The sequence below is a fragment of the Trachymyrmex septentrionalis genome, unplaced genomic scaffold (assembly GCF_001594115.1).
Source record: "Trachymyrmex septentrionalis isolate Tsep2-gDNA-1 unplaced genomic scaffold, Tsep1.0 scaffold121, whole genome shotgun sequence".
NCBI lineage: Eukaryota > Metazoa > Arthropoda > Insecta > Hymenoptera > Formicidae > Trachymyrmex > Trachymyrmex septentrionalis.
This window is the reverse complement of record NW_017304341.1, coordinates 591,855-618,511: the sequence shown is the minus strand read 5'-3', so window position 1 is coordinate 618,511 and position 26,657 is coordinate 591,855. Positions and strand designations below refer to the sequence as shown.

The following is a 26,657-nucleotide window of genomic DNA, read 5'->3' as shown; positions in this document are numbered from 1 at the left end:
AATTGTAACAAATCCGCGCATTCTATTAAACTTGATAATTTTTAATATGACAAACATGTTTTCATTTTCGAGATACTTACAGTGGTAAAAGGGCATTAAACTTATCGCGTCATAGCATCTTAAAGTAGAGATTTCAAGTTTTAATTAAAAAAAGAATTTGTCATCCTACGATCCTACAAATTTTTGGCACAGTTATCGTTAATCAAATTTGACTAACTTTTTGCCCAAAATTTTTCTATACTATAATTTTTTTGAGCAGTGTATATATATATTTATTGTATATAAAAACTTACATATGTGTTATATATGTATATAATATTTATATTTAACAACTTAACAATTATTTAATCTTTTAGCTGAATTTAATTTTTATGTTCTCTTATAAACTCTATTGTTTTTTGTATAAAAATAATATTATTACAATTTAATTTATATACAATTGATAAAACGTTAATTTTTATAAATATTAAATTAATAAATAGTAAATGAATTTTCGAATAAATGTGCAAGATCCTCCTCTGACTGTTCACGTGGCGCCAATTTCGTGATACGATGCTAGAAGAAAAGAGGAGATAAATTTTAATATGGTTTTTAATGGCGTTTTTACCTAGACAGTGTAGCATTATGTATACTACATTTTAAATTAATTATATTAATTATAGTAATTTTTCCGTTTAATAAAGAATATATACATTGAACGTTATTTACCTGAGGTAAAGTGCCTTGAACTAACGTAGGAATATCTTCCTTTTTGAAACCGAGTTCTGTCAAACCGTTTTCGATTTTTATAAGGTGCATATATTCCTTTACAATATCGGCCAAAATTTTGCCCGCGTCAGCCTGCTTAGCATTTTTAACATCCGCTCCGAGCAATTCTGCAGCTTCCAGATGCCTATCTGGACATGCACTTCCGGTGAAGCAAAACACTGCTGGTGCGGATATCACCACGGATAGACCGTGAGGAATTATGGGATGATCATTGCTGTATCCCTTAAATATAGTAAAAATTCAATAAAAATATCAAAGAACTTTAAATAATTTAATATATAACAATTATTTACTGTATAATAATTAATAATTTGATAAGAATTAATAATTTAGGAAGACATAACTTTACAAATGCATTCTAAATAAAAGATAAAGTGGAGATTTCTCTCGAGAAAGGGAGAAAAGGGAAGTCATATTTTTATATTGCTACTTGGAAAGCTATTGTAATTAAACATTTTTCTACTTTTTAAATAAAAGTTACTTAAATATTTGCGATAAATATATAAATTTGAATATAAATTAAATTTTGTATTTAAGCAAATTAAGATTATTATTGATTATAAAAAGAGTATATGAATTCAAGTTCTTAATGTACCTTTGGTTGGAAATTTCGAACATTTCCACTTATAGCATACGAAAGTCCATGACAAAGATGAACACCAGCATTTCCGAAACCAACGCCTGCCATTGTACTTGCTAAATGCATATGACTCCTCGCTTCCAAGTCTTCTTGATTATAAACTGCTCGCTCAAAGTATCTATGTAAAAAATTACATATTCATTTATGAATAAACAATATTTGTTTAAAAAAAATAAGTTTTGGAAAATTAAACTATGTACTTTCTTTGAAGCCAGTTATTTTAAAACAAAAAAATTTTTAGTGTTCTCAATATTTTTCCAATTTTATGACATAAATTATATTTAATTTATGTCATATTGGTGGAAAATTAAGATGATATCAAAGTTTTTTAAGCGGTTTCTATATTTGAAAAACAACTTTTGTTTTGTTAATGTAATTATTTTGAAATCAATTAGAATAACGCTTTATATTTTAATATGATTTTGTAATTTTGTTTTTAACTTGATAAAAATTAACTTATTATTTATCTGGAAATCAAAACATGAAATCACGCAGATATTGAATATGCAATTTTGCATAAGTAATTGACTGATTAATTACTTGCGCATAACTTGGAGAGCATATCGGGCCCAGACATCGCTGACAGGATTGCTGCCTTGATAAGCTGGTCTCAAAATTGGATTTGATGGACATGGTGTTCTCTCTGTATAGGGTATCGCCGTGAAAGATTCCAAAGCGTGACAGAGCACATCGAAACCGGAGTAGGCACATACTCTCTCCGGCAAAGTCAGAGTATGCTTGGGATCGATGATTCCTAGTGTAGGACGTAGAGATCTGTAATAAAATAGTTGATAAATTAATATTTTTTTATATCTTCTTTCTATCCAATGATTTATACTGAACGTTGCCTGTTAGCGATCCCTGTTTTGGCCTTTAGCGGCCGATAATCGAAGATAGATACTCCAGTTGTCTCAGAACCGGTACCGGAAGTTGTCGGAACGGCGATAAGTGGTTTCAGAGGTACTCGGATCGGTTTACCTTTTCCGATCGGTGCGTTTACGTAATCCAAAAATTCGGCATTTGGATCGCAACTATATAGATTTGCCGCTTTACAAGTATCCATCACGGAACCACCACCAACCTGCGAATTAATAATAAAAAAAGTAATATATGATTATATAATAATTAATAATAAATATATACTTTATTAATTATATCATTACATATAATAGAAATAAAGATTTATTTAATGATATATTGTAATACATATATAATTGAGATATAAAAAGAGAATATAATTTAATTTATATAGGTATATGTTTTACAAAAAATGTGATAGTATTAACGTTCTTTCTTATCGCGTTTCTTGCATACGTACTGCTACAAAAGCGTCAAAATTTTCACGCTTGGCAAACTCGATCGAGTCTTGTAAACTTTGTTCAGTTGGTTCCACTCGTACTTGATCGTAAATCTCGAATTGAATCCCGTATTTGGAAAGGCTGTCAATAGCAGTTTTTACAGGGGCTAAGTTCATCAAATTAGGATCAGTCATCACACACGTTTTCTTCGCTCCTAAATTTTGTATGTCCATTCCTAATTCTCTTGTTACTCCTACTCCATATCGCACTGTAGAACAGGCCATCTAAAATTTCACGTAATTTTTAATAATTAACATTATACATAAATTATGACATTATCACATTTTAATTGCCAAACATTTCAATGATATAAAGAAAAGAGTAAATTACTAAAATGAATTCAAGAATTATGCTTTAAAAAATTTTTGGTTTCATATTTGTGAGATACGTGTATTATTTTTTGTATATATAATCAATCGAATTTAATTTTTAAAACAGAGGGAGAGAGAGAGAGAGAGAGAGAGAGAGAGAGAGAGAGAGGGAGAGAGAGAGAGATGTCTTACTATATCTAATAATCTTTAAATAATAATCTCTAATTTTATGAAATAATTTTAAATTGTTGTTAAAATCTGTTGTTACATCTATGATATATTTAGATTATTATCAGGAATGTGGCATTGAATATGATTGCTGTAAACACATTATCTTAACTGAATGCACAATGTATGTGAGAGGTTTTTGATTTCATAATCGCGGAGTTTCTGATAAAATTAATGCATTTAACATATATTTTAAGGAGAATTCTTATAAATAGTTTCTCTGTCTTTATCAAATTTTACCTCGAAAGCATATTCCTTATCGGTCGTAATATTTGCTGCAGTGCTTCGTGTTTTTCCATGATCCCATACGCTAGTAGCTCCTGGATTTCCGTGCGCTGGACATCTGCATCTAAAAGTCCAGAACAGTTTAACTTTCACGTTCAATATACTTCTATTCTTTCACCCAAATAAACCCATCGAGAAACGTCATCGAGTTAATGTGCTACTTTAATGGATTATAAGTATGCGTAGATTCTGATAGATCGTCGCTGATGTTACATTCCGTTCTCATATTTCTCACGTTTCTTATATAACATTTTTATAAAATGCAGGCAAAAATTATTTCCACTGCTTTAATAATATAAAGCAGGATTCTAAATGTACTTATGTTTGCTTATATCTTTTTAATACTTTTTAAGAAGGAAGGTAAATAAAAATATAATAAAGATGATCTTTTGATGGAAAGGATGATTTGTGTTTGCGAGAACTAATTTTAATTATAAAAACTCAAATATTCTTTTTTTTAGCAGTTATTATATATTTAATTTTAAGTAATATTTATTTGTTACTAATTATAGTACGATTACTCAGTTTAGTTCTCTTTATTTTGATTTAAAAACATAATGTATTTTTTGCATAAAATTTATTATATTGATTGATCTACGATAGAGAGCGTATTCAAAACACTTGGCGATTTATTTGATAATATTACTACTATATTAATTTTTTCCAAATTAATAAAAGTTATACTGTAGTTTACTTACGACTGAGATGAAATGACTTGCAGAAGTTCAATGACGCGTCGTCTTGGCAACATTTTAAATACTTGTTAGAAGTGATTGTCTAAAAAAATAGCAAAGTAGGAATGGTTGAAACAAATTTTAACAGGTCTTCTGATTGAAAATATTGTGGAGTGACGTTCTCGACAAACTCTCGTGCTGCACTCTTGTCTTGGTATCACGACTAGTTCATATTCCTCTTCCATCCACTAAGGCCACTAAGGCCTGTTTACCAGTTAAGCTTTTGATGAGGTGGCTCTGTTATTCATGTGTTCGTATTCATATGTGAACAGGGCTGTATCAATAGAACGTGTATTAATAGAGCTACGTTTTGTAGTGCTACTTGTTTTCTATCATTCAATTTAAAAGATCATTTCCGAAATTTCGATGTTTAAAGCAAAAATTTAAATATTTAAATTAAATGAAATTTATATATTGAATCGAATATTACAAAAAGAATGTTACAAAAAAAAAAATAAATATTAAAAATTAAGAATTTTTTATTTATGTATATAATTTATGAAAAGAAGAATATAATAAAGTTTCTAAAATAAATATTCCAAAAATATTTCACAGCTTAGAATTTTTAGAATCTATTTAAATAAATTTCTAAAGATACAAATTTATTTAAAATTTGAGCAGCTCTATTGATAACTGAAACGAAAACTTTATTGACTGAATGATTTAATAAATTTTATAAATTAATAATTTTGGGGTTATGTACAATAAAGATTAGAGCATTTTTTTCTACAAAAATAACTACATAAATCTTTAATCTAATTTTTTAAATTATAACAAATAATTATAACTTAAAACGAGATACGGTAATGTCTCGGTAATAGCTCTAAAACAATATAATTTACATTAAACGTGATATATTTTTTACGTAATACTGTGAAACCTTACAGTTTTTTATCAGTAGAGTTTTTCAATAATTAGTTCTGGAATACCTTGAATAAATAGTATAGCGCAAAAAATTAGTGCGCCAATGAGTCTGGCCTGATTTTGATCGGTTATTCTTGTTTTTTTTTGCACAAGTTTATCGCGTTGATTCTTGTTGTGACAGAAGTTATTCAATCGAGTTTATTCCACGTCATCTATCTCTATAGGTATACTCTCTGTTATATACGTTTTATTATATTGAACTTTGATTGAATATTAATCACTTCTACAAATTTTATAAATGAAATATTGTATTTTTTTCGAATCCCAATATTAACCTTCATGATTTTTAACATACTTTTTTTTATTATTAATGTCCTTTTTATTTTCGTAACATACTAAAGTTGGTTTTTATATACTATTTATTTTTTTTTAAACAAACTCGGTTAAGACAGAAAATTCGAATTTGATTCTAAATAAAATTTTATTAAAACGATATTTATTATTTACTATATATATATATATATATATATATATATATATATGTATATAATATATATAATAGCATAATAAAAATGCGCGTGCGTATCGACATACGTACAAAGTATACAAAGTATTAGTTTGAATGTAAATTTTCACTGAACGAGGATATTGTAATTTTACTGTTTTATTGTTGGCATATATTACTATGACTGGACATCCTACAGGAAGCTCTCTCGTTTCGTATAAAATTTTACATCTGTCATACGTAATTCTCTCATTCGTTCATCGCCGATCACCAATTATAGATATGTTTTTGCCCAATTAATATATTTTGCGCAATATATATATTATTATTATTACATTACATCTTTACGTAGAATCTTCATTTGATTAAATATGTGCTTCTTAGACAGTACTGCTTTTCTTCGAATTATTCTCCAAATTTCACTACTTAATCAAGTAAAGCTGTTATTACTTTGAGCTTATAAATAATAAGTACATTGTTATATTTTTTTGTAACTCTGCTTTTTGTAAAAAATAATCTAATTTTTCATTGTTTCTTACAAAAAGCTACATGATTATATGATTGTAACGCAGTACTGCAGTTTATATATCTAGATATATTATAACTATTCATTATTTTAAGATATATAACTATTCATTTCTATCAGGCATCTTTGAGTTAATAATACAACAATAAACGCTTATTAATCACGTGTTTTATGTCAACTTTGAGAACACGACAAAGCTTAGAAGAAATATGTGTCACGATCAATCGTATTCGTGTTTCTAGGAGGTCAAATTAATTACTATTATTCAGTTATATTCTTTCAATCAATTCAATTGTTCGTTTTTCAAAACGAATCATAACAATTTACCAACAGAATTATATATTACGAACTATGTGGTCAAAAAAATCTGCCTAATTATTCTCGTCGGCTTCGTCGTTCACCCAATAACAGTCTGAGAACTTCTCTTGATTCGCGAGAACAGCGCAAAATGATTTTCTACGATTCGCTGTTCACAACCATTCACATCGGTAGATTGCCCAGTAATGGGTCAATTAATTAATCAGGAAATAAATTCTCTTATACACTCTCTGGTACGATTTTGTCGTAATGAAAGGTGCTGCTCGAGTAGAAGCTACCGCGTTTTGGCATATGAGGCGTGGCTATTTCCTCCTGCAAAGGTTTATACACCAAACCGCAGTTTTTGTTGTCAACCAGACCTTGACGAAGGATCATGGGTGGCCTGATAACAGGACCTCGTCCTCGTTTATTCGCCAAACAGCAAGCAAGGCGAGCTATCAACAAGAAGATTACCAGAACAGACAGAACAGTGCCGGAAATCAACCAAACTTTAAAACCGGGTTTCCAGTTGTACCAAGTGTGATATTGCGTGGTGACTGCGAAGTCTTCGTCGTATTCTTGATCTTGCGTTAATCGCGGCTCATCGATATGCTGCATGCCGTGATCGATGTTGAGTTTCTATAATAAACGCATTCAGCATTATCATTCTAATTTAGGAAATAATATAATAAATTACAAAAAAATTAAAAATTATATCAAATCAAAAGAGATATTAAATAATTAAAGTATATAAAAAAATATTTCTAAAACATGTATCAAAGGACATTATTTATTATCGTTTTACCTCATCGTTATCAAGCTCATGTTTCAATAAAGGATCGGAGTCTTCTACAATATCAATATTTAGAAGAATATCTTTTTCTGTGCCTTTGCCAGGAGGTGGTCTAGCTGGTGGACCATCATCGATTCCATCGCAAATTATCTTCGCCAAATCTGTCCACTGGCTGACATCCATAAAATTATCAATATCTTCAATATCGTCATATTTATCATTGATAAGTCTATAAAAACACGACAGATTGAGAGATGTTCTATATAACATTTAACTGACGACTAAACTTGAATACTCACTCAAGTACCTCTGTAGGTGCAACACCACGATCGGTAAGCCATTGCACAGATTCAGTGAACTCTTGATCACAATCCAAAGGATTATGCGACAAATCCAGACCAGTGAGATGTGGTGTGGCCCTCAGTTCCTCAACGGTGATTCGTCGTAGAAGATTACCACGAACCGACAGGAACCTAAACAAGAGCGAAAATATAATATAAGATACATCGATCAATGGATCTTTTGACATCATAATACACTGATCAATGAATATCTTGATAAAAATGTTGCAGAATAATTTTGTTCGTAATACAGAAGATATGTTGCAAAATATAATATTAAAAAAAGATTATATTTAAAATTATCCTCAAATACAATACGGAGAACATAGAACTTTTTAAGTACCGAAGAGTCTTCAACGGCACTCTAGCTTCACTCCAAACGCGCTCGAGATTGCATCGGCTCACGTCCAATTTGGAGAGATTTGGAAGGTCTAGGAACGGCGTGACTTGTAATGTTCTCAATGGATTACGAGCGAGGTTCAGTTTGTTCAAATTTATGGCGCCGCGGAACATGTTGGGTCGGAGAGCATTGATGATATTATCGGACAAATCCAGTTCACGAAGAGACGAAAGATTATCCAGGAATCCATCGGGCAAGGCGGATAGACGATTCTTTGCTAGCTTTAATCGAGTCAATGCCGGCATTTCGTCGAACGTGCCAGACTTGAGATTGTCCAGACCACAATTCGCGCACTCGAAACGGGTAATGCTGTTAAATAAAAACGATTATTGCGATATACATATATAGATTAATTTATTTGGTTCTTAAAATAAAATATAGCACATGATATATATATATATATTCACCTGAACGTATTAAATTGTAAGTCGTAAGTTTTAAAAACTGGCAGAATTTGCAAACCGGGGTTGTCGTTCATCAGTAGAATTTGTAGTCTTGGATTGGACTTGAAATGATGCTCAGTTAATAAGGAAAGCTTATTATCGCTGATATCCAAATATTGCAACTGTTCGAGATTGCTGAAAGCATGCTGGTGGATTCTCTTCAAATTATTTGATTTGACATATAACTGATCTAATAGTGGTACACCTTCTAGATCATCTTTACCGATTACCCTGATCTTGTTTCTTGAGGCATCGAGCGTTGTCAGTTTTGAGGAACTTATGGTGGCCAACGTCGATAGATTATTTCCTGAAAATAATTTTTTCTCAATTAATTTCTCAACGGTTAAAAAATCTTACAATTAGTTTGCTCATTGGCATTAGATGATAGCTACAATTAAATAAAAATTTATCATTTCTGTTAAATTCAATCAAGCATTTATAATTTTAATAATTGTGTATTGTGATAAATAATGATACACGTTGCCATTCTTACCAGCGACACGAAGAATTTGAACGTATTTATCAACAAATAGATCGATCGGGATTTCATCCAGGATATTATCCGAAAGGTCCACTTCCATGAGCTGGTCCAGCGAATCGAAGATCATGCTGTCGATCTCTCTTAGCCGATTGCCACGTAAATTGATGAAATTGAGGCTGTGCATCTTGGAGAATGCGGTGCGTTTCAGCCGTAATATTCCATTGTTTGAAAAATCGAAATCAGTGACCGAGGGTGCGTGCAACAGATAATGCTTCGACTTAGAGTCATGCATGTGTTTAAGCGGATTACCGGCGATCGTGAGCAGGCTGAGTTGCGTGTTGTTCTGGAAGGTGTTCGGGTGGATGTCTTGCAAACCATTGCGTGTCAAATTCACAGCGAATAGGTATGTGATGCCATTGAAGGCCGTACGATCTAGCTCGACTATGCGTGTGTCGACAATGGTGATGGATTCCACATGCTGAAGACCGCGAGCTCGCAGGGCGTTCGGTCCCAATCGTATTTCGCCGGCGTTTTCGATGCGTAAATGAGCAATACTTGACCCAAAGGACTGCTCATTTACCAGCTTAGTGCATCTATAGATAGTAAACAGAAAAGAATGGGAATAATTATTGGAAAAATTGTATACCGCTTAAGTGGCAAGATGGCGTCTTAATGACGTCTCATTGACGTAAAAGACGTCACTTGTCCACTTGACTGATTCTATTTAGCTACACTGTAAAAAATGCAGTGTGTTTAAAATATTTACATTTAAAACAACTCTGCAAAATAAAATTTAATAATAAAAAATATTTCAATATTAAAGCGTTTTAGCGTTTTATATATAATTTAAACACAATATTTTGTTTATTAGAAAAGTTTAAAATTAAAATATCTTTGTATCTAAAAAAGAGTATTTAAAAAACAGAGACAAAAAGTTTTAAAATTTTAAAATTAAACACTTTTTTTGAGTGTATGTTATATTCGAAAAATATGGATATTGATTTAAAATCATCACGGTGTTTATATAATTTTTATTGTGTTGTTTTACAATTAACACCAACATGATGAGGATCTAATATATGGATTTCAAATATACATTATGGTATCGACACCAGAGTGAAGATTATATTAACCGCATGGTGTTAAATCCACATTCATATTTTTTAGAGTGTAACTATTTAGCGATTGTCATCTCTAATATTAGACAAATTATAATTAATCTTTTGTTATTGATTTAAATTCGATCGTTCTGTAGAAGATCATCTAATGACTTTGTGTGCTATATATAACTATATATATAATTATATATATCTAATATTAAAATGTTAAAGACTTATAACGCATAACTTATAAAGCATAAAGAAATTACTGTGACGTAAAAAAAGATATCAGAATAATTACGTTCAAATAAAATCACAACTTAGATAACATAATTTTTTTAATTATCTCATTTTATCGTGTCCTTGACTTTTAAGAAAATAATGATAAAATTCTGCATCGAGACCGTAATATTCATTTAATTTTGATTAACTCTTTATTAATGTAAAAAACTGTGTCGTATGATTGCGCTCTAAGTAGGAAGATATCTACTTTTTATCTGCCGTCGCTAAAGGACATTATTCAGTTATATAATATAACGATTCGATTAGAAACATACGTTGCAGTTGTTGCAGCGGCGTATTGCCCGGCGCATTTACAGTAATCAGGACACTGTGTCATAACTTCTTCGTCATCTTCCACCGGCAGTAGGCCGTCGTCGTACTCTTCGTCACTGAAATCGTCATCATCGAAGTTCGCCTCGTCGTCGTCCTCGTAAGGCGTAGTCTCGAGTTTCTTCAATTCATCTTCCTTCAGAAGCGAATTTGATACATTCAGTTTGGTCGGAGGAATAGCAGTCGTCTTTCGGAAGTTTATGCTGTCCCTTTGCGCTTCGGCCTTGAAAGTCTTTGCCACCTCTTCCTGAATCTAAATAAACGTTCGTTAAATTGTAATTAAATGTAGAGCTTAATTAAATAACGAAGCAAAAATCCAATTAAAACTGACTGTATTTCAGGATTCAATTTTTAAAATTATGTTTGAATTAAAAAAATTTTCTGTTTAATTATAGATGCATTATTTATGTTTATATATTGCAATGATACAAGTAATTGGCGGAAAAGTTTTATCCATTAATATATTTAATAATTATGTTAGGCATAAGTTCGCAAATAATTGAATTCTTGTTTTTGTAAAAAGATATGATTGCGCTTATTTCACTAAAGATTTAAAAGTGTTATATAAGATAATAAATATTCTTCATATAATAAAAAATCTGCACTTACCTTAGCATCGGTAGCATCTTTGTCTAAAGTCTGGATCTCTTGCATCAGTATGTCTTTCACATTGGTGAAGGGTCTCGCGTAATCTACAAAGTTGTTTTTCGGTGTAGTTTTCGTAGATTCGACAGTCGTTTTATTCTCTGAACCGATTTTTGTGGGTGGCGAAGTTGTTGCATCAATCGTAATAGTGGCAACCGCCAAGAAGATGGTCAGCAGCCAAGCTGCTGAGATCTCCATGTTATGGCTTATTCTGAAAATAATCAATCTTCGTTATTTGATAAGATAAAGATGTTTTACGCGATGCTTACTCGTACTTCTAGCGCATTAACAAAGATATTCTCATAATCAATTCTGGCATCTTCATTATTATTTATTAATTGCAATCGTTCTTCTAGTTTGTGTACAAAAATAAAATTAAGTCTATATTTTAATGCAATTTATATATATATTTTTTTTCATATAAATAATTAATTCAATACGATTTTAATATTTCTTTAGAATTTTTATTTGTTTTGAAATTTTAATTTATAAGAATGCTTTAGTTTACTTTTATTTAAAAAAAAAAATTAAATAACGATTTTTCTTAATACCATCTTTAAAATTTTTTATATTGAAGTACAGGAAGTGCATCACTTCTAAAGTGGCCTGTGTAACGTGAGACTTTTTCTTGTCCGTTCTCAAATAACATCTGCCGACCAATTTCTTTCACAAAGCAAACATTGTTCTGTTGAACTTTCCGAAACATATTTCATAAATATCGAAACGGAAAAATTTACAAACATTTAAAAAATGTAATTTTTAATTTATTAAAAATATAATTCTAATTTATTATCAATTATTATTAAATCAGAATTTATTATTCCTTTTTGTACATGATTGTTTATGCAGGCCAATTTATAATGCTCTATAGAACGCTTTGTTATAACAATTCTTCACTTTTCTGTAGCAGAGTGCTAAGTTGTATTAAAGAGATTGAGTGTTGCGTTGGGGCGTCACGTTCGTGTCAGTGCAATCAAGTGCAAGAACGGAAACTCGCAGTTTACAAAGAAACAAGAGAAAACTTCTTCCGGAGTACCTCGAATCATTACACTAAAGTTTCTTCTACCGAACCGGATGTGCTATTTTGATGTCTCTTTGCAGACGTAAAAGGGAACTTAACTGTTCTATGTTATTTTATGGCTATAAAAACGAAGTATCGTAATCCTTCTTATACGTAATGTAATTTATTTAAAAACGCAATATAATTTATTTAAAAATTTGTTAGCTCAAAAATTTCTAATCTATCGAATTACCTATTAAATAGCGTTGAAATAATAATCGAGACTTTCAAATAATCAAATTTTCGTGGAAGAGTATATCTTTACCTCGATGATTTTCAAAAGTGATCGCGTCACGAGCTCGAAGGATAATCCAAACTCTTGCTCCATTCGTGATGAGATTTTAACGAATGAGGTACACCCGAGGCAACCACTGTTCGTGTTACTGCACAACGTTACTGCCCCACCTATGAACGCTAACGTTAGATAACCGTGACAGTTTGCAGACTGGCGTGATTTCTGGCACATATGTGAATAGACTGGTGACATATGTCAATGGACTTTTCGATAAACGGAGATGAAAAAACGTATGCTCTAGACAAGGATGTTCCGATCTTCAAAAGAATCGATCTTCCCAAACAACAATAGCGATTTTAAATCAATCTATTTTGCGAACAATTGATTTTTCTAGTTAAAAGAGACTATTTTAAACCAATCTCTTTATAAGGAATCGCTTTTTTCTTTCTTAGCAATGAGAACTATTTCAATGTTATCTTTTTGCAAAAAATCAATTTTTAGTGAATCGATCCGGAGATTGCACATTCCTAGTTTTGGATAGTCAATAGATAATAACAAGCAGACGTCATTAAAAAGATGATATTGCGTTGTTACGTATAATATTATCGCAATCAAAGACACAAAGAAATATTCTACATAGGAAATATACCATCAAACAAAAAAATGTCACGTTTTTTTTTCGCAATGTGTCTTACCTCATTTTTATGCAACATAAATGCTGATTATGCTGAAGCTAGTTGATAAACTGCTGTACTTACATTATATATTGAGCATTAATTTACAAGAAAAAATTGTGAATAATAATCACAACAATTATTACAGGAATTATTCCATTACAATAATATTATTATAATAGTCTTATAATATTATTTATACATAATGAATGTTGCACAAACGAAGAAACCTGTTTGCATTGGTTACGAACGTATTTGGTTGTACGTGGGACGAACAACTTCGTAACTGATGTGAAGGGGGATTATTGTCTCGCGAAAGTTGATCGATTGAAATAAAAGATTATAGTATGTACAATCTAAATGAGGAGTCAATCAAAGAGTTTTGATTAATTTAAATAACTTATATCCATCAACGTATAAATTAAAATACTGAAGCATCAACATAATTATTTTTTTATTAGGTAGCGTTCAAGCTAAATGCATTACGTGTATTCAATTGACATACGCCTCTATTAGTCACGTATTCTTTATCAAGGGTTGTATAACATAAGCTCTTTACAAGGTACGAAGATCGATTTTTTTAACCGAACGTTTTTATCAATCGTGGTTCTCAATGTTCGCCCACAAGCGTATCACTCTGGCCAAAAAATCTGTGCTCGACGAAACATTGCAATCGAGTGTGACCAGAACTGGAGTAGTTGGAAATTTTCAGGTGGATACACACACAGATTAGGAGACGTAGGATGAGCAATGCAGTGAGACTTTGTAAAAAACGATTTTAAGACGTCAACTTCACAAGTTTCGCCTTTATATTAATTTAACAATGGATTTTTGTAGAACAACTTTCTTCTTCAACTATTTGATTCAGCAAGTAGTTATAAATCAGTTCTTCACAATAAATATGTAAGATTTAACAATAATTAGGTTATAAGAATATATCCATAAGAATTTGAAAATGTAAAAATTGTTTTTATTAAGAAGCAACAGGGCGAAGAAATAATATTTCATTGTTCTCTCTCTCTCTCTCTCTCTTGCTTTTTCTTTCCTTCTCTCTCATGTTGTCGTTCAGATATATCGAGCAACTTTATTTGCGTCGCGTCGCATTTCATTCCTGAAGCTGATCCGACTCGGCAAAAATTGATAATGCATTCATTGTCACAGCGAGATTTATGCGAGTATAATGTCGTTCTCGTATGCTTCCGCGTAAACAATTTCCTGGCGCGGATTTCAGCTTCGAGATGTAAATGCCAGGAGCGCGAGGAATAGTTTATCAGCAACATGTATCTCCTATGTAAGAAATATATCGGTATGCGATACAAAACATCGTGGTAACTTGTAAATACTGAAATCGGGCAATTATTTTTGCACGTCAGACGCAAATCAGTTCTGAGAAGCTTTCGAAGCTGCTATATGTCTAGACGATACTAGAATCTTAATCAAAATTGAAGTAACAAATAATGTAACTTGGCAATCTTATCTTGATGGGCATTTTGAAAAAATTACGACTAGTTAATATTAATTAATAATGTTATTCTTACTATTTATACTTCTCGAAGAATTTACAACCAACGCGCTGCGCAAGTCACTCGAGATGCTTTTTGTCATCTGATGACAATGGAGTTATCTTACTAGACTTACTTGCTTTATTTCGTTCGGCGAACGATCGCTGGACTACGTGCGGATCAGACATATGTCGATATTCTCAAATGATTCTTTTAAACTGAATTGAACAAAGGATAAGATTAAGACCCTCTTCATTCTTAGAATGTCATCTTAATTCTCGATTATTCAATCGAATAATCTTGGAATTAAGCGAATTATGTTTGTGTTTGACATTCGCAGCAGGACGATCTCTAACCGTTTTGGCTATTACGTTTCAGTGAGACCAGCTGAAAGAAAATATTCGGGTCCACACAGTTCCCTTCGAAACTTTCCGTTCTTTTCAATGCCATATGGACGCTTTTTTGTTGACTCGGAGAAATTTCTTGAGAAAAGATGAATATCGACACATTGTCGTTAGTGGAATGTATCTAGAGAAAGATTGAACGCGTAAAGTGAACAAACGTATGCGTTTACGCGTGAATTTAAGAGGCGGAAGCTAAATATAGGATCCACGAGTTCCATCTGGAGTCTTTGTTCGATCTCTCAAAGATAACTTGACGGCTTCTCTCAGCGGGGTTTACCAGGTAGAATTACTTGCTTCGAAACGAAGCAAGCGCAGGTGGTCAGCTCCTCCTCTCGAGTCCCAAATTGCCGGCGGGTCCAGGAGAGCAGGAAACCAACCTAATTCGAAAAAGGTCCATGAAATCTCGACGTCTCGAGATGGTGCTTTCGAGTCACAGCGGTCATTTAGACAATTTTGATTCATAAAAATGATAATACTAATACTACTCAAATTGAAATGATACTAGTAAATTATAAGGAAACATTCATGGAATAAGAAAATATTATATTTAGATAAAAGTATAAAAATGAATAAATACAGAAGAATAGAATCAATTGAGCGAAAATAATACTGATTATTGATTACTGATAATATGATAAGCATGAAAACACAGATTTTAGATAGGATAAACTTCTTAAAAATGTTTTGCTTTTCTTCATTTATTTTAATATACTTAAAAAATTTATCTTTAAAAAATAATTATAGAGAATTTATATACCTGAAACGTATAATTCTTTTGTGCTAAAAAAAAAAGATGGAATGCCATTGAAAAAATAATATATGTAAAAATAATATATGTGCTATATCTTATCTTATCTTGAAACAATAGCAAATATAACAATAACAAACGATTTTTTAGGACCGTATATGTGAATACACAATAAGTAAGAAAGAATGCGTATATAATAATTTCACGCGATATATACAAATTCACATGAAATTATTCAAAGCACTTAAGAACCAGCTTTGACCGGTACAGGCATTCTTTCTTACTTATTGTGTATTCAAAACATAACAATATTTTTTGCACTTTGTTCCAATGCATAAAATATTATTTAAATAAGTAACTCTTTGGAAAATTTTTTATTTCGAAAAAAAATTTACAGTTTTCCGTATGTGTAAGTAATACTTAACTCATCAATTTATTGCGTTTTCTCTATCAATGAAGTTAGTTTGTTACTTATATATTTGCATAGGCATACGCAATGCGAGTGAGAGGAAGCAATTATATTGCATTGGTATTAATCAATCTCTTTTCCTTTCATAGTAATAGCCTCTGCTAATAACAATAATAATTTTGAGATTGCAGCGCAACTATCGTAATTTAAGTCGCGTTTCAATTTTAAATGCAAAGAGATATTGCCGTGCAGAACATATCGCGCATGCAGTATGATATTTTTTTGCAAATGCCCACACCTTTAATTCAACACATTCCGTCGGACATACGCGAGCGTGTCCGATTGCAGCACGATGCAAACACGCGTTCTTCGAAGAAGCATACTTTGCTTTTTGAATAGGAATTACAAGTCCATTATGTCGTTCGTTTTATCATGGTAAACAGTTATGATTTACTTAGAACTAATTAATACAAGAGCGCTCTAATGTTATTTGTATTTTTGACATATTAAATTAAATGACAAATTGCTTCTCGTAAACATGAATGAGCTTAAAAGAAAATTGGAAACAATCAATGATATAACAGTGATTATATCGATAGCAATTTAAATAATTTACAGCATAGTTAAATAATTTTTTATTATTAGTCCAAGAATTTTACTTTTTATATTAGAAATTCTAGACATTGATAAAATGTTAGCGTCTCCGTAGCAAATGGACGTACAAGTTGACTGGTGTAGTATACCAGTGGTTATGATAATTATTTGTTGGTTATTACGTACAGTTTCTATCATAAAATCTCTTTACTCATTAAACGAGAATGTTAAGCGAGGAACATTCCTTTCGTTCGAAGTCTATTTTTTCAGGAAGATCGGTATACTCGTATATAATATTTTTTTTCTGTAGTCGCGATGATTTATTTCGTCATAAACGCTTTTTGCATCGTAATTGAAACTTACGCAATGCGCGATCGTTGCAATTAATAGTAACATATGCAGCTACGATTTACTTACGATGACAGATTGGGTGTTTAATCTCTTTAATTTAATAATTGTATGCAAAGCTGCATTAGAAAGCATAATTAGACGTATAATAACTTTAATGGCATATATATGCAATTTTATATTTTATTCCATATACATATAAATACATACGTATCCTTATATTTTATTTAATATAATATAGAAATTATTTGTAACTTTTTCATTACATTGTGATAAGTATTATGCATTTATTTTAATGGTATTTTAAATTATTTTGTTTCTTATCAACATCTCTTATATATAAATAAAGGTGTTGGTTCATATAGTTTTTTATTTAAATGTAATATTAATATTGCATATTTTATTTTATTTTATAATTAAAGTATTATTGTAATATAAGATGATATAATATAAGTAAATATATTACGTAATAAAAAAAATTTTCAGTACATGTACAAGTAAGAGAAAAGACTAGAAGAATAATACAAACCAACTATTACATAAATACGAAACAAGTATTTTTGCAGACTGGAACTCTTGAAAGAGGTATCTTTAATTTAATTGTTATTCTATTGTTAATCTATTTTAAAAATCTATTTTTACGTATCAAATAACATTTTAATTAAATAAATGTTATCCTCTGTCTCGCATCTGAAGTTGTTTAACTCGTAAGAAAAGCGTCGTTTCTCCTTTTTTATCGCAAAAGATATTGTGCTTTATCTCATTGTGTTATCGGTATTTATCTCTCGTACTCTGTACTCGAAGAACATATTTGTTTTGTCTCCGACCGCGCTGTTGCCCGTTGTAATTTACCGTATGGTTAACAAACGGTACAGTCTGCAAACTGGCAGTTGCGTATTTTAGATTTTTTTCAATTTTTCTTGAACTTCCCCAAACACTCTCTTTAGAAAGTGACACTGCACATAAATTACACAGACACTCATCGTATTTTCTTCGTCTGCTTTATCACCTTATATTAACCTTATTCACCTTAATTCTTTATAATAAGAATTGCGCACAAGAACTCTCCTCGAGAGCGTCTAGTTTTGATTAAGTTCCTCTGCATCTGCCGCAGGAATCTTAATTCCTAGAAATCATCAACCGTGACGATATCTCATCATCACCGAGGCAATTCGCGCTTCTTATTGCAACGATGCTTTTCCTTGTGTGTCACTAACCGTCTCTGTTCGTTGGAGGTCAATCCACGTCGTTGACCCTCTAGATCTTCATGATTCGGCAAAAGGGAAAGAGAAATGGAAGTAGTGAACACAGATGATATGGCCACAATGTCAATATTCGTATTCGCTACGTATGGACGATACGAGGCTATCCGGTTGTTCGCTTATGAATAACGCTGAGATCAAGGCTAGGGTAGAGAATGTACGTATTTCATTCGATTTGAATGACATCGAGATGACACCTACGCTTGTCGCGTGGAACACAAATATTTCTCAAAACTGAATAATTCCGTAGAATATCTTTAATCAACGTTACGTATTGTATTCTTATTAGTTAGTCCCTCTAATTTGAACCATTCTTCGATTAAAATTTCATGTGTGATGTAATGTTTGCATCTGTGTTTATGCGTTGAATATTGTTTATGCATTCTTTTGTATGCAATTCAGAACTGCATAATTGCATTAACTATATAATATCTATAGAATTATTAAAAAATATTGTTGTACAGAGTATTTGATAAGCAACGATAAAACTCTCGCATAGGGGTAGAGTGAACTAAACTGAGTCGAAAAGTTCTATACCATTTTATAATTTTTGTAATAGTTAACAAAATATTGATTACTAAAAATCGCCAAGTATTGGTTTTCAATAATTTTTTACTCAAGTATTATTAATTTTACAGAAAAACAACGAGTGACAAAAATTGTTTATCTTCTTTTCATAGAGTTTTGAGAATTTTTTTAGAATTTTTTAGTACCACATTTTCTTATGTGTTGGAAAAATAATTTTTAATAAGAAAATCAATAAGTACTAAAAAGTTAATTAAAAATTCTGAAAAAATTCTTAGAACTCTATGAGAAGAAAATAAACAATTTTTGTCTTTTATTGTTTTTTTATAAAGTTGATACTCTAAAGTTGATAAAAAATTATTGAAAATTAATATTTGATGATTTTTAGAATGATACTTCGTTAATTATTGCGAAAATTGCAAAATAGATAGACTTTTCGATAGTTTAGTTCGCTCTACCTCTTTACGAGAGTTTTATCATTATTTATCAAACAACCTGTACATAAATCAGTATATTAGTATATATCAGTATATCAGCATTTATCGTTGCCTATTATTTGAATAAATATTGCATAGTGACGAAACTCATTAGACTTTTTTAAAATTCTGAGTACACGTGATGCAATTGATGTAATTTGTAATTATCTGTTACTATGTACATTTGCAATTAGTATAACATCGCGATAACAGAAACCTATTATTTCTTATTTATCGTTTTCCGGTATCGTCTGGAACTTGAATTTTATCGAAAAAAAGTCTTCGCGATTTCTAAAAAAATCCATATTATCCATAAATCGAACTAATCAAGACTCCTTATAAATCAAAGAACTGGAAAGGATACGGGCAGTAGGAGTCAAGCGCAGAAGACGTCGCGCAAATAATATATCTATGTGTGTTGTGAAGTGTGAAACTTCTTTATTCACTAAAACGCACTTACATGTTTCGGCTTTTGAGCCCTCCTCAGAAACACAACACAAATTAACATACATAAACTGCGAATAAAAATTATCCTGTCATAGTGAGCTCCCCTACCTCGAGAATTTAAATGCCAGAATTGAACCTAAAAAGAGTGAAAGAAAAAGAAAAAAGAAAAATGAAAAAAATAATAATAAAAGTTTAATAATGAGTTTTTCATATTCTCTATTTCGATATTTCCATTATTTCCTTTTTTTCATTCATTTTTCTTTTTTCTTTTTCTTTCACTCTTTTTAGGTTTAATTCTGGCATTTAAATTCTCGAGGTAGAGAGAGGGGAGCTCACTATGACAAGATAACTTTTATTCACAGTTTTATATACAATATGTTAGTTTATGTTGTCTCTGAAAAAGGCTCAAAACATGAGTCGAAACATGTAAGCGCGTTTTAGTGAATAAAGAAATTTCATGGATATTATTACATACATATTATTTGTGGGACGTCTTCTACGCTTGACTCCTACTGCCCGTATCCTTTCCAGTTCTTTGAAATCATTTAAATTATAGTATTTTACTTTTATATAATTACAACAAGACGAAAAATTGATGTTGCTTTTTTATGCAGCTTTAGAAAACATACAAAAGTGCTGCATATCATGCTTTCAAAATATCATTATCCATATACAGTTCGACCTCGCATCACAATCACGTGGCATTGAGAAAATCATCCCGATTCAATAGCGAATGGTTCATGGTGAATTAAAATTATGTTTGTTGCCGCATAGCCGTTTATAGTTGCACAGTACGTAAACCGAACTGAAATATATCTTCCGGGAATATCGCTTATTCTTTCAAACTTGACTTTTAGAGATACTCAGACTATGACATGACGGAATTGCGTTATTTTCAAATTAAAAATTAGGAAAATCATACTAAATATTATATTACAATATATTTTGAATCATAAAGAAGCGATACATTCTAATTGAATAATTAAATATAACTTTACAACTCTTTATCTATCTTTGAAGTTTACACAATCGGAACAAATCACATTGATTGAATTCTGATTTAAGATGAAAATCTAATTACTTTGCTAGCCAATAAACAGGAGCATTGGAAAATGTGCTTCCAATTAAAAGAAAAATATTAAAAGAGAAATACAAAAAAAAACAAATATCGCATATATTCCACTAATTTAACGTAACTTCTGCAAGGAAAAAATTTTCTTTTAAAATTTACCTTAAAAATATGGTAATTGTGATACAATACAATCATATACTTCATTAAAATTTATCAAACTTATTTTATACTTTATTATAGTTTTATTAATGAATAAAAGAGATTTACATTTAAAAATTCTTGAAAATACAATGTTGTCTCACGACTTTAATATTTTCAGGGTAAACTTTAAGATAAAACTCTCTGTGGTTATACGATCTTTGAATCTTGTTCAACATTTCTGATTGATAGTGATTCTATTTTATCTTTCGTGTTATTTACAATCAGTAATAGAAACAATTATATGGAAATTATATAGAAAATTGTAGCGGAACTGAAATATTTGTTTGATAAATTTTCATAAGTGAATCTTTTTTCTTCTTTTGTACACTGATAATATCCCGAAATTGAAACAGTATATATAAGCGACACGTACTAATCATTTATCTCTTTACCACATCACATTATTCATCACGTTGATAAAGAATTTATTGCTGAAGCACATTGTTTAGAACATTGCACATGTTTTCCTCTTTCGACTTGGAACAAAAAAGACGAAGTGGTAAAAAGACTAAATCGATACATTCTTCCATTCGATATTTATGTCTTCAAGACGAAATTAAATAAAAACGTCAAGGCAAAAGAAAGATTTTATATCTAACCTCGTAAAATAAATAATAAATCACTAAATAATTTCAAATTACAAAATTAGTATTTTTTTATAATTATATATAAATATCCCTCAAATAGACATCTTTTTTTTCTTGTAATTTGTTGTATATTAATTTTATAATAATTCTGTAATTTTTTAAATTATAATTTTTTAACTTAATTTTATAATAATTATATAATACTTAAAAATTATAATTTTTAAAATAAATTTTAAATTGATTTTCTTCTAATAGAAACATAATTATTATTTAAAATGGTTTAATTTTCAATAGAAAATATTTTATAAAGAAAAACTTATTGTCAGATCTTTGTAATATATCATTTAGAATTATATTTATTATTATAGTAATTATTATAGTAATTATTATTTTAAATAACAGCGTTTAATATAAGATGTAATATATAATGATTTAATTTATTTGATAGTTTTATAGTAATGTGTTTATTAACACCTTGACTATCATCTCGCATTTGTCCGCTTTCACAATCAGACTTGACTGAGATATATGAATCGCGCTTCTTACATGTAAAAATAGATCCTACGGATGGACACTGACCTTGCCATTGCGCAATTCGAAAGATTATTGTAGTATAGCGAAATAATAATATTGCCAGTTGAACTACACCGCGTACATGTAGTGCATCGCGCCAACGTTAAATTTTGTGCAGAAGAGTTTAAGCCAAAAGCAATATTAATGGACAATGACATCTTTGAAAATATAAAACAGCAAATTTTTAATTTAGTTTCAATATATCTAAATAATATGAGCGGAACGATATTGGATAAATGTGTGATAAAAAAAAAAACAAATTAATGGATCGATTTCATCCATCGTGATCAGAATAACCATCAGACTCTTTGTTTGTGGTTATTCACATTACTACTGCGTGTTAACACGTGCGTAGCAGATGATATTTCAAGTTCTTTACATAACCGATTTGTTTATTTAAATGTTCACGCTTGCAAATCGCATTTAGCGCATAGATTAAGGGATATGTTACGTATCAATTATAATTGCATATTAATATAATAAATAAAATAAATAATATAAATAACATAATTAAATAAATGAAATAAATGATGCAATAAAATTATAAAAATACTTGTTCTATTTTATACAAGATAAATTTTAAAATATTATTTAATTCGGGAGTTATATTTTCAACAAAATATAAATTTCGTATCTAAGATAACGCAAAAGAATGATAAAGACCAGTTAATGCTTTTAAAATGTCTCGCTTCAATTTTGCGCAAGCAATCATACGACCTGATAGCGCAATTTACAAAGAATTTACCGATTTTCTCGCTCGATATGTGAGCTCGAGTCTTATGGAAAGTTTCGTGAAAGTCAATGAGACAGAGGTTGGCCGAAATCCTTCTGACTGATCGATGTGGATTCGAACGATGTATATAAGCCTAAAAATATACAGTGAGATCATTGAGTACACGCGACATTCCGTCGACAGTCAACAACCGAGTGAATTGCGTTACAAGCGAGCGACAAACGAATTTCTATGCGCAATACGCGAATGCGCTGAGCACCAAGAGAATTCCGCGGCTAGCTCGCACCGACGCGATATCTTCGCGACCGGAATTTGCATTCGACGACCAGTGGTTTCCAGGTCACGTTGGCGTGCGCCTGAAGGATGGAATCGGAAATGAGGATGACTCAAGTGCACTTTCTGCCGATCGTGTAATTTAATGGCGATCGGAATACGCACTTCGTAACTTTGGAATCGATCTATTTCTTAAGACTTGAAGCACTTTAATCCAGCAAACAAGCTGATGTTATTTGTTGTCAAAATGACGTCGAAATAATAACAAATAATGTCAGCTTATTTATTAAATTAATGTGCTTTAAGTTTCAAAGAGAAATTAATTTTATTAATAACATCAATTTCATATTTGCTAGGAACTCTTTAACTTTATAATAACATGAAATATTGCTCATAATTGATTCATCGGTTTTTCGATATGACTAATCGCCATAATCATAAAAGAGATAACGAGAACCCGTGACTACAATTTGCATTTTATGTAAATAACGCAAAACTTTTTGAAACATGTCACTACTTTGTATCGAGATAACGTTGAGGATGTGAATTTTCTTACCACATGCAATTAATATAACTATTACGCTCTAACATTTGTTAAATTCTGAGTATTTTGATTGCGTAAATTATGATGTCCTCTAGCATCAAGGTTTTATAGATAAGAAAAATGCTGGCAAGAAAACACGGGTCGCAGCTGACTCCAAGTTTCTTTCAACGCGTATTTTATCCCGTTGACACATACATTAAGGAAACTTTAATAAACGTACAAAGATCAGTCCGCGTGTTAAATTGAAATATTAACAGTTGCGAATAAACGCAGAACAATAGAAATAAGTTTTATACAACTTCAAATAAGGAAAGGAGATGAGAAAAGTCCTTTGCAATGATTGAAGTATCATGAACTACGATAAATTCGATTTTTAACAAAGCAATCGGGAAATATCGCGACGATCATGCGACGCAATATAAAATAGCTTACAACGATAAGATAACATTTCCGGTACCAAACGATCAATGTCACGTCCTAACTTAGCGTGCCAAGGGATCCTTGGTGAGATCGGAGCCATCTTGACCGATCGCGTTCGCCGATCATTCGATCCCGCGTCATCAACCAAGACCAGGTGACGTCTTGCGTTAGCTCTATCGCAATCAACACACTCACCTGATCCACCAGAACTGTTATCGATGCTCCAGAGAAAACGCGATTCACTTGCAAGGCGCACGATCACGCGGCGCAATATGCGCAGACAGGGCAATCGGTTCGCTCGTCTGTTTATGGCGTACAGCGAAATTTCTGAACTAAGTTTGAGCTGAGCGAGCTATTCGAGGCGTACCTTCTCTTGAAAGATAGAACGAACGCCGAGCGTGGGGCCCCAGGGTCGGGCACGCCGATTGGCCAGGCTGGTCCCCGATCTGGTGGAGGGTCGCAGGTAAAAATTATGTGCTGGCAGGTGAGCACCGGTACGCCACCTGGGACCAGAGAAGCTCGGGCTCGCGAGTGGGCTGAAAGATCGTTGAAGAACGCGTCGTGGCTGCCGATCGACTGCGTGGGCGTCGATGCGACGACGAGAGGCTGTGGTCCGGCTGAAAGGAAGTGCGTGGACGAATGGGAATGATTGTAAATAAGCGGCAGTGTTGAACAGGTCGCGCGAAAATCTGCTTATGGATTTACGATGTTGAACGATGTTTAGCGACTGTTTTCGTTGGCAGATTTCGGATAAAGACAGCGAGATATAGATAATCAGATAGATATACGGATAGAAGATATATTTTGGAACTCTGGTTACTAAATATTAACGTGCAATTGAAAAAGAAGATACTAGCAATCTGGTTGCAAGTACAAAAATAAGATCATCTATTTGTATAATAATAATCGATTAATTTGGAGGGTTACTAAAAAAAAAATACATAGATCGGTAAATTCTTATTCTGAAATAAATCTTTTCTAAAAGGAGATGATCAGGTGTAGAGAGAATTAAAAACAAAGTGATGCATCTTATATAGAGTATACTTCTCGAAAATATGAAATTATAGCAAAGATAAGGCTTATATTTTTAAAATGTTATAAAGATAAGATAATGACAATAGGTACACGTTGTAATATGGCTTTATGCATTTCACAAATGCATAAACTTATGCACGATAAAGTGCTCAGATGTTTGCAATGCGTAAAAAATAATGATAATTGCATATCAAAAGCAATATTAAAATATTTTTATTTTCTGTTTCTATATATTGTAAAATTATTTTTTAGTATAATACATTTTTTAATGTATTTCGTCTCTATTTATTTATCGAACTAATTAAATGTAGTCTACATTATATACGATAAGATGTTGATATATCTATTCTTATATATAATTATTGTATTTATACAAAAATATAGTTTATAATTAGGTATTGACTTGGATTCTTATTCCTGTGATTTATAATTATAATCAAAAATTCATAATTAGAAACTTACATAAATATTTATAATGTTTTGTGGGTAAATATTGACAGGAATTTTATTATGCCAATAAAAAATTATTTCTTGATCTGTTGGTATTACAATATAATATATTGAATATAGTAATTGGATATAGTGAAGATATTTTAAATAATCGAGAATAATCTGAATTAAAAGCGTGAATAAATACTCTGAAAAATATAATATTGACATTAAACTCGGAAGCTCTCATATTATGTATGCTACTAGAATAAAGTTCTTCAAATAATTTATGACCACAATTTTTTCTTTGTGTGGAATAGTTTTCCAAAAATTCTTATACCGAATGCTATTTAGGTATAGGTATTTGCACACGATACGGTAAGGTAAACGTAAAATGGGTCAGATAAGATAATGACTTCAGAGTCATCGCAAATAGTCTGCTATGTCGCACTCTGTAGTACTATTTAATACAAAATTATTGCAATAATTAAAAAAAAATCATTACTGTTTTAAATAATAAATATAACAAAAAAACACTTGATAAAATTTGTTTATGCATTATATATAAATATAAACATACATATACATATATAAATATTCATAAACATATATAATTAAACATGAAATATATCCATATATCCTTCTTTCTTTTGTGAAATTTTACTGTACTTTTATTGTAATAAAAAAAAAAATAATAATAATGAGAAGACGTAAAAAATAATTAAAAGTATAATTTTCCCATTGTTTGTTTTAGAAAAAATTAAGTTTAGAGAAA

At 31.0% G+C, this 26,657-nt stretch overlaps 2 protein-coding genes across 5 annotated transcripts in view; both read right to left on the bottom strand.

The window, feature by feature from the left end:
* Positions 1–462: 462 nt before the first annotated feature.
* Positions 463–4,516, bottom strand: LOC108755053 (probable hydroxyacid-oxoacid transhydrogenase, mitochondrial). Its single transcript, XM_018497795.1, has 8 exons — positions 4,289–4,516; positions 3,546–3,654; positions 2,727–2,990; positions 2,257–2,489; positions 1,949–2,182; positions 1,364–1,526; positions 709–990; positions 463–555 (listed from the first exon to the last, which is right to left on the bottom strand). The coding sequence occupies exons 1-8, from the start codon at positions 4,339–4,341 to the stop codon at positions 472–474; spliced, it is 1,422 nt and encodes a 473-aa protein (XP_018353297.1). The 5' UTR covers positions 4,342–4,516; the 3' UTR covers positions 463–471.
* A 2,089-nt stretch (positions 4,517–6,605) lies between these two features.
* Positions 6,606–26,657, bottom strand: part of LOC108755007 (protein artichoke) — a 36,510-nt gene continuing 16,458 nt past the window's right edge. Inside the window, exons 1-10 of one of the 4 annotated variants that reach the window (XM_018497737.1) lie at positions 25,124–25,169; positions 24,786–25,035; positions 11,296–11,542; positions 10,632–10,939; positions 8,987–9,567; positions 8,458–8,800; positions 7,994–8,359; positions 7,609–7,782; positions 7,322–7,538; positions 6,606–7,155 (exon numbers count right to left, since the gene is read on the bottom strand). In XM_018497737.1, coding sequence (XP_018353239.1) covers positions 6,757–7,155; positions 7,322–7,538; positions 7,609–7,782; positions 7,994–8,359; positions 8,458–8,800; positions 8,987–9,567; positions 10,632–10,939; positions 11,296–11,529 — 2,622 coding nt within the window. In that variant the 5' untranslated portion in view covers positions 11,530–11,542; positions 24,786–25,035; positions 25,124–25,169 and the 3' untranslated portion in view covers positions 6,606–6,756. Of the gene's footprint in view, positions 7,156–7,321; positions 7,539–7,608; positions 7,783–7,993; positions 8,360–8,457; positions 8,801–8,986; positions 9,568–10,631; positions 10,940–11,295; positions 11,543–12,656; positions 12,797–24,613; positions 24,764–24,785; positions 25,036–25,123; positions 25,170–26,657 lie in introns of those variants that run through there. The other 3 variants (XM_018497714.1, XM_018497722.1, XM_018497730.1) reach the window with 3 other exon arrangements.

Coding starts and splice junctions, on each gene's coding strand:
- LOC108755053 (XM_018497795.1), bottom strand. CDS start 4,341: ATGTTGCCAAGACGACGCGTCATTGAACTTCTGCAAGTCATTTCATCT. Junction 3,655..4,288: donor CAAGTCATTTCATCTCAGTC/GTAAGTAAACTA, acceptor CTGGACTTTTAG/ATGCAGATGTCCAGCGCACG. Junction 556..708: donor TTCAAGGCACTTTACCTCAG/GTAAATAACGTT, acceptor CTTTTCTTCTAG/CATCGTATCACGAAATTGGC.